We start from the raw sequence: 12,561 nt of genomic DNA on the forward strand, positions 1-12,561 counted from the left end.
ACTTCTGATCTCAGGGAACTGTAGAAAAGACAGCTTATCTTACAGATGCTAGTTCACCCACTCCTACTTCCTCCATCAGTCTACGCAGTAGCAGCAAGAAGGAATATGCAGGGAAAGGAGCTCCTGTACACAGCAGTATCGTTAATGCTCACAAGAGTGAGCAAATCAGAGCACAGGCATGTCTGCAATACCATGAAAAGCCATATACTTGCCACCAGGCTGTTGCTACATGCTGGCAGGTCTACAAATCCTAAGACTTAACATGACCTACCTTGGACTCATGCTGTGTATATGTCAGAAATGTTTTTAGGGAAAAGTTTTTCAGGGAGGGAGTGGTCAGGCACTGGAATGAGCTGCCCAGGGAGGTGGTGGAGTTACTCACCCTGGATGTATTTGAGGGTCGTTTGGATGTGGTGCTTGGGGATATGGTTTAAGGTGAATCTTGTAGAGCAGAGTTATGGGTTGGACTTGGTGATCCTGAAGGGCTTTGCAACCTAGATGCTTCTGCAATATATTTGCATACATATATATATATATACACACACACACAGAGAATGGCAGGGGCTGGAAGGGAACTCTGGAGATCATCTAGTCTAACAAGGCCAAGTGCAGGGTTCTGCACTTTGGCCACAATAATCCCAAGCAGTGCTATAGGCTGGGGACTGAGTGGCTGGAGAGCAGCCAGGAAGAAAGGGACCTGGGGGTACTGACAGATAGTAAGCTGAAGATGAGCCAGCAGTGTGCCCAGGTGGCCAAGAGAGCCAATGGCATCCTGGCCTGCAACAGGAACAGTGTGGCCAGTAGGACAAGGGAGGTTATTCTGCCCCTGTACTCAGCACTGGTCAGGCCACACCTTGAGTACTGTGTCCAGTTCTGGGCCCCTCAATTCAAGAAAGATGTTGAGGTGCTGGAACATGTCCAGAGAAGGGCAACAAAGCTGGTGAGGGGCCTGGAGCACAAATCCTATGAGGAGAGGTTGAGGGAGCTGGGCCTGTTTAGCCTGGAGAAGAGGAGGCTCAGGGGTGATCTTATTACTGTCTACAACTACCTGAAGGGGCATTGTAGCCAGGTGGGAGGTGGCCTCTTCTCCCAGGCAGCCAGCAATAGAACAAGGGGACACAGTCTCAAGTTGTGCCAGGGTAGGTATAGGCTGGATATTAGGAAGAAGTTCTTCACAGAGAGAGTGATTGGCATTGGAATGGGCTGCCCAGGGAGGTGGTGGAGGCACCGTCCCTGGGGGTCTTCATGAAAAGACTGGATGAGGCACTTAGTGCCATGGTCTAGTTGACTGGATAGGGCTGGGTGATAGGTTGGACTGGATGATCTTGGAGGTCTCTTCCAACCTGGTTGATTCTATGATTCTATGATTCTATGTTACAGCAGGTTTACTTAGAGTGTGTTGCCCAGGATCATGTCCACGTGGGTTTGGAAAGTCTATAGAGAAGGACATTCCACAACCTCTCTGGGCAACCTGTTCAGTACTCTGCCACCCTCAAAGTGAAGATATTTTTCTTTAGGTTGGGGTGGAACTTCCTGCATCTAGTTTATGCTCATTGCACCTTACCCTATCACTGGCCACCATTAAAGAGTCTGACCCTATCCTTCTTGCCCCCCCCTCATTTAGATAATGATAAGCACTGATAAGATCCCCTTTCAGACTTCTGCAGGCCTCTCAGCTGTACATATGTAATGATAGAATAGAGAGAAAGAGAAATAAAGAGTGAGAAAATATTCTAAGAAGACTTTAATTATAAACAGTAATTTACAAACCTTTTCTTTCTCTAGAAGTTGTTTGGCATCCTGAAGTAGTTTTTCCTTTGTCTGTATTTCAGCAAGAGTAGCTTTATTTTGCTCTTCATATGCCATAGTTACTACAGCCAAGATCAGATTGAAGAGATAAAATGCACACAAAAAGATGACTGCCACAAAAAACAAAACGTAGCTCTTTCCAGAGGTACGGATAGTCTGTGAGGAAAGGAAAAGGCCGGAACAAATGCTTGACAAAATGGACACCTACAGCAGGATTTCAAAACAACTTTAAGCAGTCTATCTTCCTACACAGCAGAAAGGGTCAACATACTGCACAGTTTCCATTGAGCAACAGTAGCATCTACCTCTGGTCTACTAAACTTCAGCTCTTCCAAATGCCTTTGTGATCACACAGTGTTTTCTGTTTATGTAACATACCATCAAAAATCCATAATGATGCCATGGACTGCAGAGAAGAACTTAAAAAAACATTCTTAATATTAAATTAACTTAACTCTCAGCAAATGGGGCAGATTTTACTTATGAACTTGGATTCAGTTGTAAAGAGATTTACAGGTGACCACAGAAGGAATTCATAAGCCTCGCTAACAAGGATGCAAGCTAGGATTACCTGAACAATCATAATTGGAAAGTCAGAGTCAACACTTAGACAGATGGATTATTCTTACTTTTTTTATGGCAGCAGAAGAGATGCCTTTTTAAAAAATAGATACCTCTCTTCACCATTTGGATGTTACATGGTCTTCAGCTTTTAGTGCCTCAAAGTTTAATCTTGAGTCATCCCAGTTAATAAAGATTGCTGGAAAAAAGTTAGTGGGCCACGGGAAAGCTGCAGAGTAAGACAGTGGATAATGCCCTTCTAGCAAAGGAGCTGGATATGTGCAAGGGATCCAGAGAGTTCTCTAAAGGCAATTTTTACAGCACTTGTGCCAATCCCAGAATCTCACAGTTACCTTCAACTCTCTAAATCAAAACATAAAGGCTCCAACGTTTTAGTACCAGTAGCGAAAAATATCTGAAATGAAAGTGTGTCTGTTGAGCCAAAAGTTTTGGTGGAGTCAGGACTTAAAGGTAAGAGAAATAGAGCATGTAACAGGTCCTCACCCCTTCTGCAGCTGCAGTAAGTTCACTAGCTGAATCGAATATACCCCAATCTGCTAGTTATTTGCATGTTAACATTTAACTATTAATCACTGACCCAAATGTGTGCTCCCACAAAACTATCAGCATTCACAGCAGTCATCTATTGTCACCTGCAGCAGGTACCAAAGCTTAAGTCAGCTGATGCTACTCAATATTTCTATCAGTTTTAAAAGAAATGTGGCGTCAGCAATGTTAAAACAAGTGCAGATATTTCAGTGACACAAATCAAATTACATGTCTGAAGTCATTCTAGCAAGCGAAAAAATGCCTACTTGTCTGTAGAGGCGCTCCCAGCAGTCCTGTGTCATCAAACGGAATAAAGACAGGAAGGCCCAGCCAAAATGATCAAAACTTGTGTAACCAAAGTCAGGATTCTTCCCAACCTTCTCACAGCTGTAGTTTTCTGGACACTCCTTTCTAACCACAAAAGAAACGTTAAGCAATACTTACTTGCAGCATTTGATTGTACCTGGAAGCATCGAGGACACAACATCAAATCTAAATGTGTTCAGTTTATCTGAAAACCCATTTTTCTGGTCTTAAGGACAATTCCACCAGAAGAAACTAGCCCAAAACTCTAATCCTGTCTAGTTTCTGATTAGACAGAAACTCTCCAATGATTTAAGATACATGCAAACAAATACATGGAGGCCAAAAAAGGAAATGTTTACTTTTCAATAATTCACCAAGATGAGGAGAGTTAATTAGTATCTCCTAACTCTTTACTGATCTGTTCTCTTCCTCCTTTATAGCACCTTACATTGCCAGTGGTTAGTAACAAACAGATATAATTACTCACACCCCAGTACTTCACTTCCTTCTGAAGTGAAATATCTAGTTGTGAAATATCTCGTTATTAAGAACATACACACACAAATTCTACCCTCCTGAAAAATCACCACCCTTCCTTTAAGCTAACTATAAAACCACAGTACATCTGGAGGGGAAATCAGAAAGCATTCAAACTGTTTCTTTCACTTACTTAGGGTTTGAACTGAACCCACAGAGCAGTATTTCAGAAGACTTATTCATTCTGTAGCAGAGATCAACTGAAAAATATGATCAAGGAATCAGAAGTTGTCCATAAAATCAGAAGCTGTCAGTTCCTACAGCACCCTGACAGGAAAGAACACATTACTGCACTTCAGCAAAGACACTGATGGACCACGTTTGTGTAGCAGCCTCCCTTCGTTGCAAAGGGCACACAGGGCTGCTTCTCAGCAGATCTCTGCCTATGGCAGTTTTAAAAAACACAGCTTATTAACTGCACAGCTCACAAAGTAAGATTGTGCTTGATCTTCAACAAAAAGAACTCCTGCACAAAGTAAGATTGTGTTTGATCTCCAACAAAAAGAACTCCTGTGATAAACAGGTGAAATCCCTGAACAATACAAAATGAGTGATGGGAAAATTCTCATTTTTTGCAGTATCCCCCAAATTAGGATCTCCATGCTCTATGTATAGGTGAAGAAGAAAATGCTTATGGAAAACTCAATCCCTTCTAATCCCACAGACTGCTACTCTTTTCCAAACCTGAAATTCACTGATTTTACATTCAGCTGCCCCAGGGGCTTCCTCTGACTGCTCGTGCAAACAGCAGGACTGTTTGTTTGTGAGAAATAACATGCAACTAGAGTGTAACATGTCTGAGAAAACATAAGGCATATGTAGGAAGATGCACAGATGATGTAAAGGGAAGGAAGGACAACATTTACCTCCATTATTTGGTACATATATCTTGGCATCCCTACACAACGAGTCATTGTACACAGCACCAGTGAGGACACATTTGGATGTTAAATTGCCCATAAAAAGCTGGAGGCCTATTAGAGCAAATACACTCAGGCAAAAAACAGTCAAAATCAAGACATCAGTAAGCTTCTTCACAGATTCAATAAGTGAATTTACGATGACTTTCAGACCTAGAAAAATAAGGTTCAACAACAGAAAAAATGAGCTGAGGAATGCAGTAGTGTTCCCACATGACAATACACAGCACTTGCAAGTATGCCTAGAACAATCAGTGTAAAATGGTTTTCCAACTTTAGTGTATTAAATGGGATAAAATAAAGCAAAGGAATGAGTCAAGTATTTTTATTTACATTACCTAATCATCAATTATTTGTCTTTTACTTCCTTCTAATACCCATTTTGCTAACTTAAAAATTCTAAATTGAGACAACATCTAAAAATTCCTAGGAACTTTAATAACTACAGGCAGATTTCTGTGCTGGATTGAACAAGCACTTCACTAAAACACACTACAAAAACACATTCTGCTGACCTCAGGGAATTCTGGTTTACAAGGTAATGCCTTACAGATGCCACAAGCTTAAAAGCAAAAGAACATTTATGACACTGGGAAGGAAATTAATATCTCTTGAGGACCACTCAGTTGGAACACAGCATAGCAGAAAACAACCTGAGGATTCTGGGAGATACCAAGTTGAGCCTGATTCAGCAATGTTGCCTTGTGACATAGGCTATTGCTGAAACAGAGGAAGTTAATAAAAGAGAGTCCTTACCTGGTATTACTGAAATAGCTTTCAAAGTCCTCAGTACTCGGAAAGTTCGAAGAGCTGAAAACTTGCTCGTGGTGATACACATAGTAACATACCTAAAATATTAAACCACCATAGAACTGAGTTGTATAGATCTAGTTTTTCAGAGCACACAGGGACAAGAGGTTAAGTTTAAATATGTACTGAACTGAGAACAATCATCTCTAAGATGATCTTTGCATTTGGGTGTCCTCCTTAAAGGTCTAGGACCATTCTTCTCTTTGCAGATAGGCAAAGGCTGATGCAAGGCAGGCAGGGTGCCAACCACTCTAAAGAACTTCAGCAATATCAGACAGCATTTTATCTGCAGGTTTGTCCCTTGAGGGTAAAAGCACATCTGAGTTTTACTCACATTACAACAATAACAACAAGATCCAAGCAGTTCCACGGGTCTCGAAGAAAGGTAAACTCATCCCAGACAAATCCTCTTGCTGATATTTTTATTAATATTTCACCAGTATATATGCCAGTAAAAAGATATCTAAGAAAGAACATGTACATCAGGGTTACAAAAGTACTAATGAGACTGAGACACATTCAGGCACACTTCTACCTTTTCTGTGGTGATGCAGGTGAAGATAGAAAGTGTTCTGTGAAACAGGACAGGTGGCATTATTTTCAGAAACATCAGGGGTCTAAGAAGATGCCTTCCTGAATTTCATTAAGAGTTCCATGTAAATCTATAATGGTAAACGTTCACAGAAGCCTACAGCTTCTGGATAAAGGATAGCTCCTTATGAAGAAGGATGTCCTTACGAAAAATGTTAAGCTGGTGTTCCATTCAAAGCAAGCTGGAACATTTTGAAGCCTTAACATTTTGGCACAACGATGAAAGCAAAGACTCTAATTTTGGCCTGTGAGGTCTGCTGATGTTATACCTTTATTCTGACACACGCTCTGTAACTGAAAGAAATCCTACATAAAATTAAGCTTGCATTATGGCCACGCTTACCTCAAAATAAGAGGAATCTCAATGACAGAACCTCTGGGGCCCCAGGCACATTTCCAAGACTTAATTCCAGAACGTTAACTCAAGTTACACAGGATACAGTGCACAGGTACCAAAGGTAGCAAGCCATTACGGGTAGCTGGCTTCCTAAAGTGAACCGCTAAAATAGGAACATCCACGGAAAGCAGCAATGAAGAATGGACTCCTCATCCCTTTACACTTCCTGCATGACCTGGCCATAACAGACATCATTGCCTTACAATGACATATACTAAGTTAGGGTCCTGTCGCATGCTCTCCCCAAAAGGTTAAATCCTTAAAATGACAGATGGGACAATCCTCTGTGTCAGAGCTGATGGCAAAACCAGCCAATGTAAAGAAAAGTGTGCATGGTGTAAGCCTCTAAGAAAAGGCACCGAAGCTCCACAGAGATGATGATATGACCATCATCACCCTAAATCTTCCTCAGAGGTGTGTCTGAAATTCTGAACCCCCAGAATCACCATATTTCTCTGTCTAACATGTTGGCATTCTCAGAAAAACAATGAGCGAAAGGCAACTGCGATACTTACTCAGTCCAGTTGAGACTCCCTGGAAGATTATTTACAGCCATGGAAGCACAATTGAGTACAACAGTGCAGGTAATAAAGCAAACAAATAATGTGCATAACAAGTTAAGGACAAAGTGCTATGGTATAGAACAATGAAATTCAGAAAGTTGCTGATTTAGTTTTGGATATGCTGAGGACTTCTTATGTGTTTTCCAAAGAAACTGACAGCAGAACAAATCTTCTCAGCTGGGTAGATTTCATTATTTAAAAACAACAGTGGAGTATCTGCACGTGGAGACAGTGTTGGAACATAGGACAAGAACAGGACAAAACATGTTTTACAGAAGGGATGAGGAACACAAATAAATTAAGAAGGAAAAAAAAATCTGAGTGCCCTGATGTCTACTGTTGTTTGAAACTTTAGAAACCTTAATTTCTTGTCAACAAGAGCATGGAATAAAGAGAAATGGGCCACAACTCCACAATAAGTAGAGGTTTAAGCCTAGGAAAACCTGATGAAAAAGATTAATTATCAATAACCAGTGTTCTTTGAAACCATAATGTATGCATTATTACAGGAGACACCTATGCTCTCCCACAAGTGCAAAAAACATTTCTTAATGTTCCAAGTGATGAAAACATACCTAAGAGATAACAACCTCTCGTGCAAATTCACTTGTCATCTAATGAGATGGGGTTTCTTTTTAACAATGGTCTTAAATTCAGAGGTTACTTGAAACTGAATAGCAAATTTGGCCATTTCTAATCACGCCAGACAAAGCCAGTTTCTAAGTTCTCATAGAAGGGCATACTTCTACAAATTCATAATCCCAACCAAAAACAGTTGTTAGTAGGAGCAGCAAGTGATCACCCTATGGGTTTGTACCTGCATCCCTTCATGGTTTCACATTCTCCAAGCTGCCTTCATCATTTTGCAAAAACACAGAAACTGGGCACTCCTCAGGACTTTCTGAACTTTAGTGCAAAGGACATTTCCTAGGATAACATCAGACTCTCACAGCAAAATGTTGCCATGAGTCACAGCTTTCATGCTTAAGTAACTAGAGAGTACCTGCTTTGAACACTTGAAATTTGTGACCACAGGAGAGATTTATAAAAAGTTAAGGAAACAAACAAAATATGGAACAAACAACATTTAGATGCTACTGAGTGATAAGAGTATCTGCAAATCTGACTTTAAAGAGGAGCTTTGTGACCTTGTCGCTTGTACCAACACCATGTAAATATCTTGCCTGCTGTGTAACAACATTCAGCACAACCTTTTCAAGAGCCACATAAACTTATATTTACCTGAACAGAAGAACAGGACAACAGAAAACGTATAATTGTTTGTGCTTTTTTCAAAGAAGCAAATAAAAGGATATGAATGGGTCAGAACTTTAATTGCCATTTTTCTGACTGGATTGAAAGGGCCAACTATACACAGGGCAGGTGTGGCAGTAAACCGGAAAATAGTCCTCCTTTTATTTATCACCATAAAGGTCTGTGAGAAAAAGGTTCAGAGTACATGAAAAGTTTTCATGAAACAAAGCTTTCCTCCAGAATTAAATGCTTAGGTCTGCAAACCCACACCTAGAACTTTACCTAACTGCTTTCCTGCATTCTTACAGGAGCTGTGACTTAATGACACTACATTTTGAAAGAAAGACACCAGCTAAATAAAAGGTCATTGTTGCCCAAGAGGGGACAGATTTTTAAGACCAAGTGATCATACTCACCTGGTCGAAGTAATTAAAAGATATTATCCTAGGACTGCAACAACGGCCTTAACCATACTCAAAAGTGCCTTAATCTTGGACAGTTGAATAGGCAGCAAAAAGTTGTTGAGAAAATGCAGCTTGTCTATGGCTGCCAGAATCCAGTCCAGTCAAAGCAAAAGAGCAAACTCTGAAGCATTTCCAAGCTATCAAGTAGCACTCTGCATTCCCTCTAAGCCACCGTAAGGGTCCTGTGGACCTGTACTCTCAACACGTGAAGCAAAAAGTCAATCTCTTAAATCAAGGCTACAGTTCACTAACTTTTATGTACATTTCTTCAACTGTTTCAGAGTTGTTTTCTCTTTTTGAAGACTATCACTTTGATTTCTTTTAGGGAAAAAGTATCATCTGTGGAAGAACAAAGCTTTCAGCATGTTTTCCAATTAAACTATTATATTCTACTGACTGCTGATACATATAAAAGATAGCAATATAGCACTGGATAGAATCTTCAGCTTGAGTCCCCCTCAGTAGTGAACAATTATTCTGGAGACACATGGGTCAGAAGGGATTTTCCTAAAGCATCTGCGTTCTATACTCCTACAGGCAACACCACAAACAAACTACAACATAAATATGGTACAATAAAGAAAGATGATGAGATATAATTGAAAACATCTGAAATATATCTCCCTTGGCTTATATAATATTCATAAGCCAGCATAAGCAGTAGGTCAGCAATTCCAGCATGATCTTTGACAGGCACCATTTGAATAGGAGACTGAGTTCAGCCCTGCAGACATCACAGAAAGTGCTCTGGAAAACAAAGCATCAGTTAGCCCAGTATATATTTCCTGCCAAAGCATGTCTCCTTTTCATAACTAATTCTTATCACTGACTGGACCTTAAAATACCTTTACATTATGTAACAGTGAGCACACCTTAGCACTCCTGCCCACAAAATAGTAGTAATATTCAAAGATCTGTACAGAGCAAGCAAAACACGTGGCCTCCCAAATAGAGCTTTTTACTATCTCCTAAGAGTTCAGAAGACAAAAGTAAATTAAAGAACAAACAAACAAACTCAAAAACCTTTGAAACTTTTTAACCTTGTGATCACCGTAGTATGGATCAAGATCTTCCAGGGGTTCCCCAATGAGTTCCACAGGAACATCCCCATATAGAGATGGCAGTTTTTTGTAGGTTTTCAGATCAAGCTGAGGAGTAAGTTTTTCTTCATCTCCTTGATCCTTATTCTTCTGGTTAACTGTGGCTTGCTGCCTTTTTTTCTCAGCAATTCTTTCCTCAATTGCTGCCAAGGACTCAGGGGTGAAAGGTCGAAAGTTGTTAGTTTCTGTTGCGCAAAACAAGGGATCCATTTTTCCTTCTGATTCTTCCTTTCCAGCACTAGAAGTAATTTAAAAGAGAAAATGCTTGTCAGTTAGAAAATAACAGAAATAATACACAACTTAAACCTAATACCTGTTAGATAATGGGGATAATTAGATACACAATGATAATCTAGTCCAACTATCTGACCACTTCAGGGATGACCAAAAGTTAAAGTATTGTTCAAATGCTTGTTACACACTGACAGGCTTGGGGCATTGACCATCTCTCTAGGAAAGAGTCTTGCAGCGCTTGACCACCCACTCAGTAAGAGATGCTTCATACATCCATTCTGTACCTCCCACAGTGCATCTTTGAGCCATTCCCATACACCTCCTACTCCACTGCATCCCCTTCTCAGGCAGCTGTAGAAAGCAATGACATCACCTCTCAACCTCCTTTTCTCCAAAGTAGGTAGCTGACACACCTAATCCTGCTTGTGACCACCCCTGTTATAAGTGCTTAGATAAGCCAGGGACCTGCAATTCTTCAAAACAAATGTCATCTGGAGGTGATTTGACCACTGACTAACCCTCATGCAGCTCTCTACCCACTGACATGCAGAGTTTAAACAATCTAAAGATGCCATAAAGGATTATTACAAGCCAAAGAATCAAGTATATCAGGTATCACCCTCCTCACAACAGCATGTCAGTAGGAAAATGGGTCTCTCCCAGAATTCTGCAGGTGTCTTAATGCTTTGTGGCTCTGCAGTAGTGTCTGCTTCTGCTGGAGATCATCATTATGTTTCTTTCTCACGCATGAGAAAAAAGAAATCTAACTACTGTTATCTACTTACATTTTAATCCAAGTGATTGACTTGTTTATTCATGCTGACGGGTACAGGTGAATTCTTCCCTCCACACCAGTCTAGGAAAAGGTAAATATGATGAAGCAAATTCACATATTCTCAAATACTGCAGTTCTTCCAGGGTCAGCAGACTACCTTCAAGAATTTGTTCTCAATTATTCTGCTTCAGCTTAAAATACTGACAAAGGCTGGTAAGGTAATTGGAAGCACTGAAGTGACTTAAGGCAAATCATTGTATTGATTTACTAATGACTTTCAGCCTGAATTTACCACATTGCTTGCAGATGACAGCAATTTACATGACCGCAGTTCTCATCTACAAACGATGAAGAAAACGTTGATCTATTGTACAATGCTGTGTTCTTTGTGACAAAATATAAACTGCTTTCATGTAATAAACACTTCTGGTCACAAACAACTCTTTACAACAGGACAGTTTTCATTGCCCAAGGTCCAGTTGTGCTAATTCATGTGATCCATGTTAGAGAATCAATATTTTCCTGTTATTACAGCTCTCCTATTTGCTTCAAATAATATGCAATTACCTGAAGCCAGAATGACTGTGCAACGATTTTGTTTTGGTTTAGGGGACTTAGGCGGGTTTTCTTCTCTGAAACTCTACCAGAAAGTTCAGATCTGATCAGGGACCACTCAAGAGGTCAAAATTTACCATAACAACAAAATGAAAGTATACAATAAAAGAGCTGTTACTTTGCAAAACCACAGCTCAAAAGCTAAGTTGATTTTTGCTTGATTTTTTTTCCTTCCAATTTTTAATAATTCTAAGAAGATTAATTCAAAGCAGTTTCAAGAACAGCAAGATTGGGCTTCTAGGCAACTGCACTGACTGTAATAAATGAAGCAAGCATGATGGTTTCAGTAAATAAAGCCACTCTTTCAGTGCTTAGGATTTGGAATTTGACTTTTCAAACTTTGGGGGCTGAATCTGTCAAAAGCAATGACCAAGAGCTAAAAACCCCTACATGCCCCCTTCAGCAGCAGTGACTACAAATTACAATGGGACAAACAACAAATCTATGCAGCACCTCTATGCATACATCCCTGAATACTTTCATCAAACATACACAGATTCAATTAAGAAACCTAGCAGATTTCTGACACTATACAAATACTTGGTAAAAGCAAAACACTTACAACATCCCCTTCAAAATAAACCCCCTCAGAACGATTTCTTCAGCTAATTTTGGCCAGCTTGTACCTTCAAAAAGACAGTCTTCGTTTTGCCACCTTCACCACCCTGTTCGAATGAACATCTTGCCTGACTAATTAGTCCCCATGCAGAAAGTTTCCTTTTGTATTGGGATGGCTCGGGGAGGGATGCAGGGAGGAGCTTAGCTGTTCCTCAGCAATAAATGAAGCTGTGCAATCTCACTGGGCACACCGTCGGAGAGAAGCATGTCGGTGATACCTTTGACAAATGAAATTTCTTTCTGCTGAAACCAGAAATACATTTATTAAAAGCAAAGTATGTGTTTTTCATGAACTCCAAGGGTTCCTTCCAACCTGATGACATCTGTGAATGTCAAATCCTATGAAAGCAAAAGCTGTTCTGCTTCACCTTCCCTTCCTGAGGTTTTAACCGGCTGAACTTTCCAGTATATATTAAATATTGGCCCGAATTTTGCCCTTCATTAAAATCTTTCAGTTA

The 12,561-nt window shown here is 40.2% G+C and overlaps 1 protein-coding gene across 1 annotated transcript in view; it reads right to left on the bottom strand.

Moving 5' to 3' along the window:
* Positions 1-12,343, bottom strand: part of LOC135185764 (sodium channel protein type 5 subunit alpha-like) — a 31,588-nt gene extending 19,245 nt beyond the window's left edge. The window contains exons 1-11 of the mRNA XM_064162883.1: positions 12,112-12,343; positions 10,881-10,951; positions 9,802-10,099; positions 8,360-8,478; positions 6,996-7,085; positions 5,827-5,955; positions 5,439-5,530; positions 4,629-4,835; positions 3,896-3,962; positions 3,186-3,330; positions 1,771-1,965 (exon numbers count right to left, since the gene is read on the bottom strand). Of these exons, the coding sequence (XP_064018953.1) occupies positions 1,771-1,965; positions 3,186-3,330; positions 3,896-3,962; positions 4,629-4,835; positions 5,439-5,530; positions 5,827-5,955; positions 6,996-7,085; positions 8,360-8,478; positions 9,802-10,071 (1,314 nt within the window). The 5' untranslated portion in view covers positions 10,072-10,099; positions 10,881-10,951; positions 12,112-12,343. The remainder of the gene's footprint in view (positions 1-1,770; positions 1,966-3,185; positions 3,331-3,895; positions 3,963-4,628; positions 4,836-5,438; positions 5,531-5,826; positions 5,956-6,995; positions 7,086-8,359; positions 8,479-9,801; positions 10,100-10,880; positions 10,952-12,111) is intronic.
* Between the last annotated feature and the right edge of the window lie 218 nt (positions 12,344-12,561).

Source organism: Pogoniulus pusillus, chromosome 23 (genome assembly GCF_015220805.1).
Source record: "Pogoniulus pusillus isolate bPogPus1 chromosome 23, bPogPus1.pri, whole genome shotgun sequence".
NCBI lineage: Eukaryota > Metazoa > Chordata > Aves > Piciformes > Lybiidae > Pogoniulus > Pogoniulus pusillus.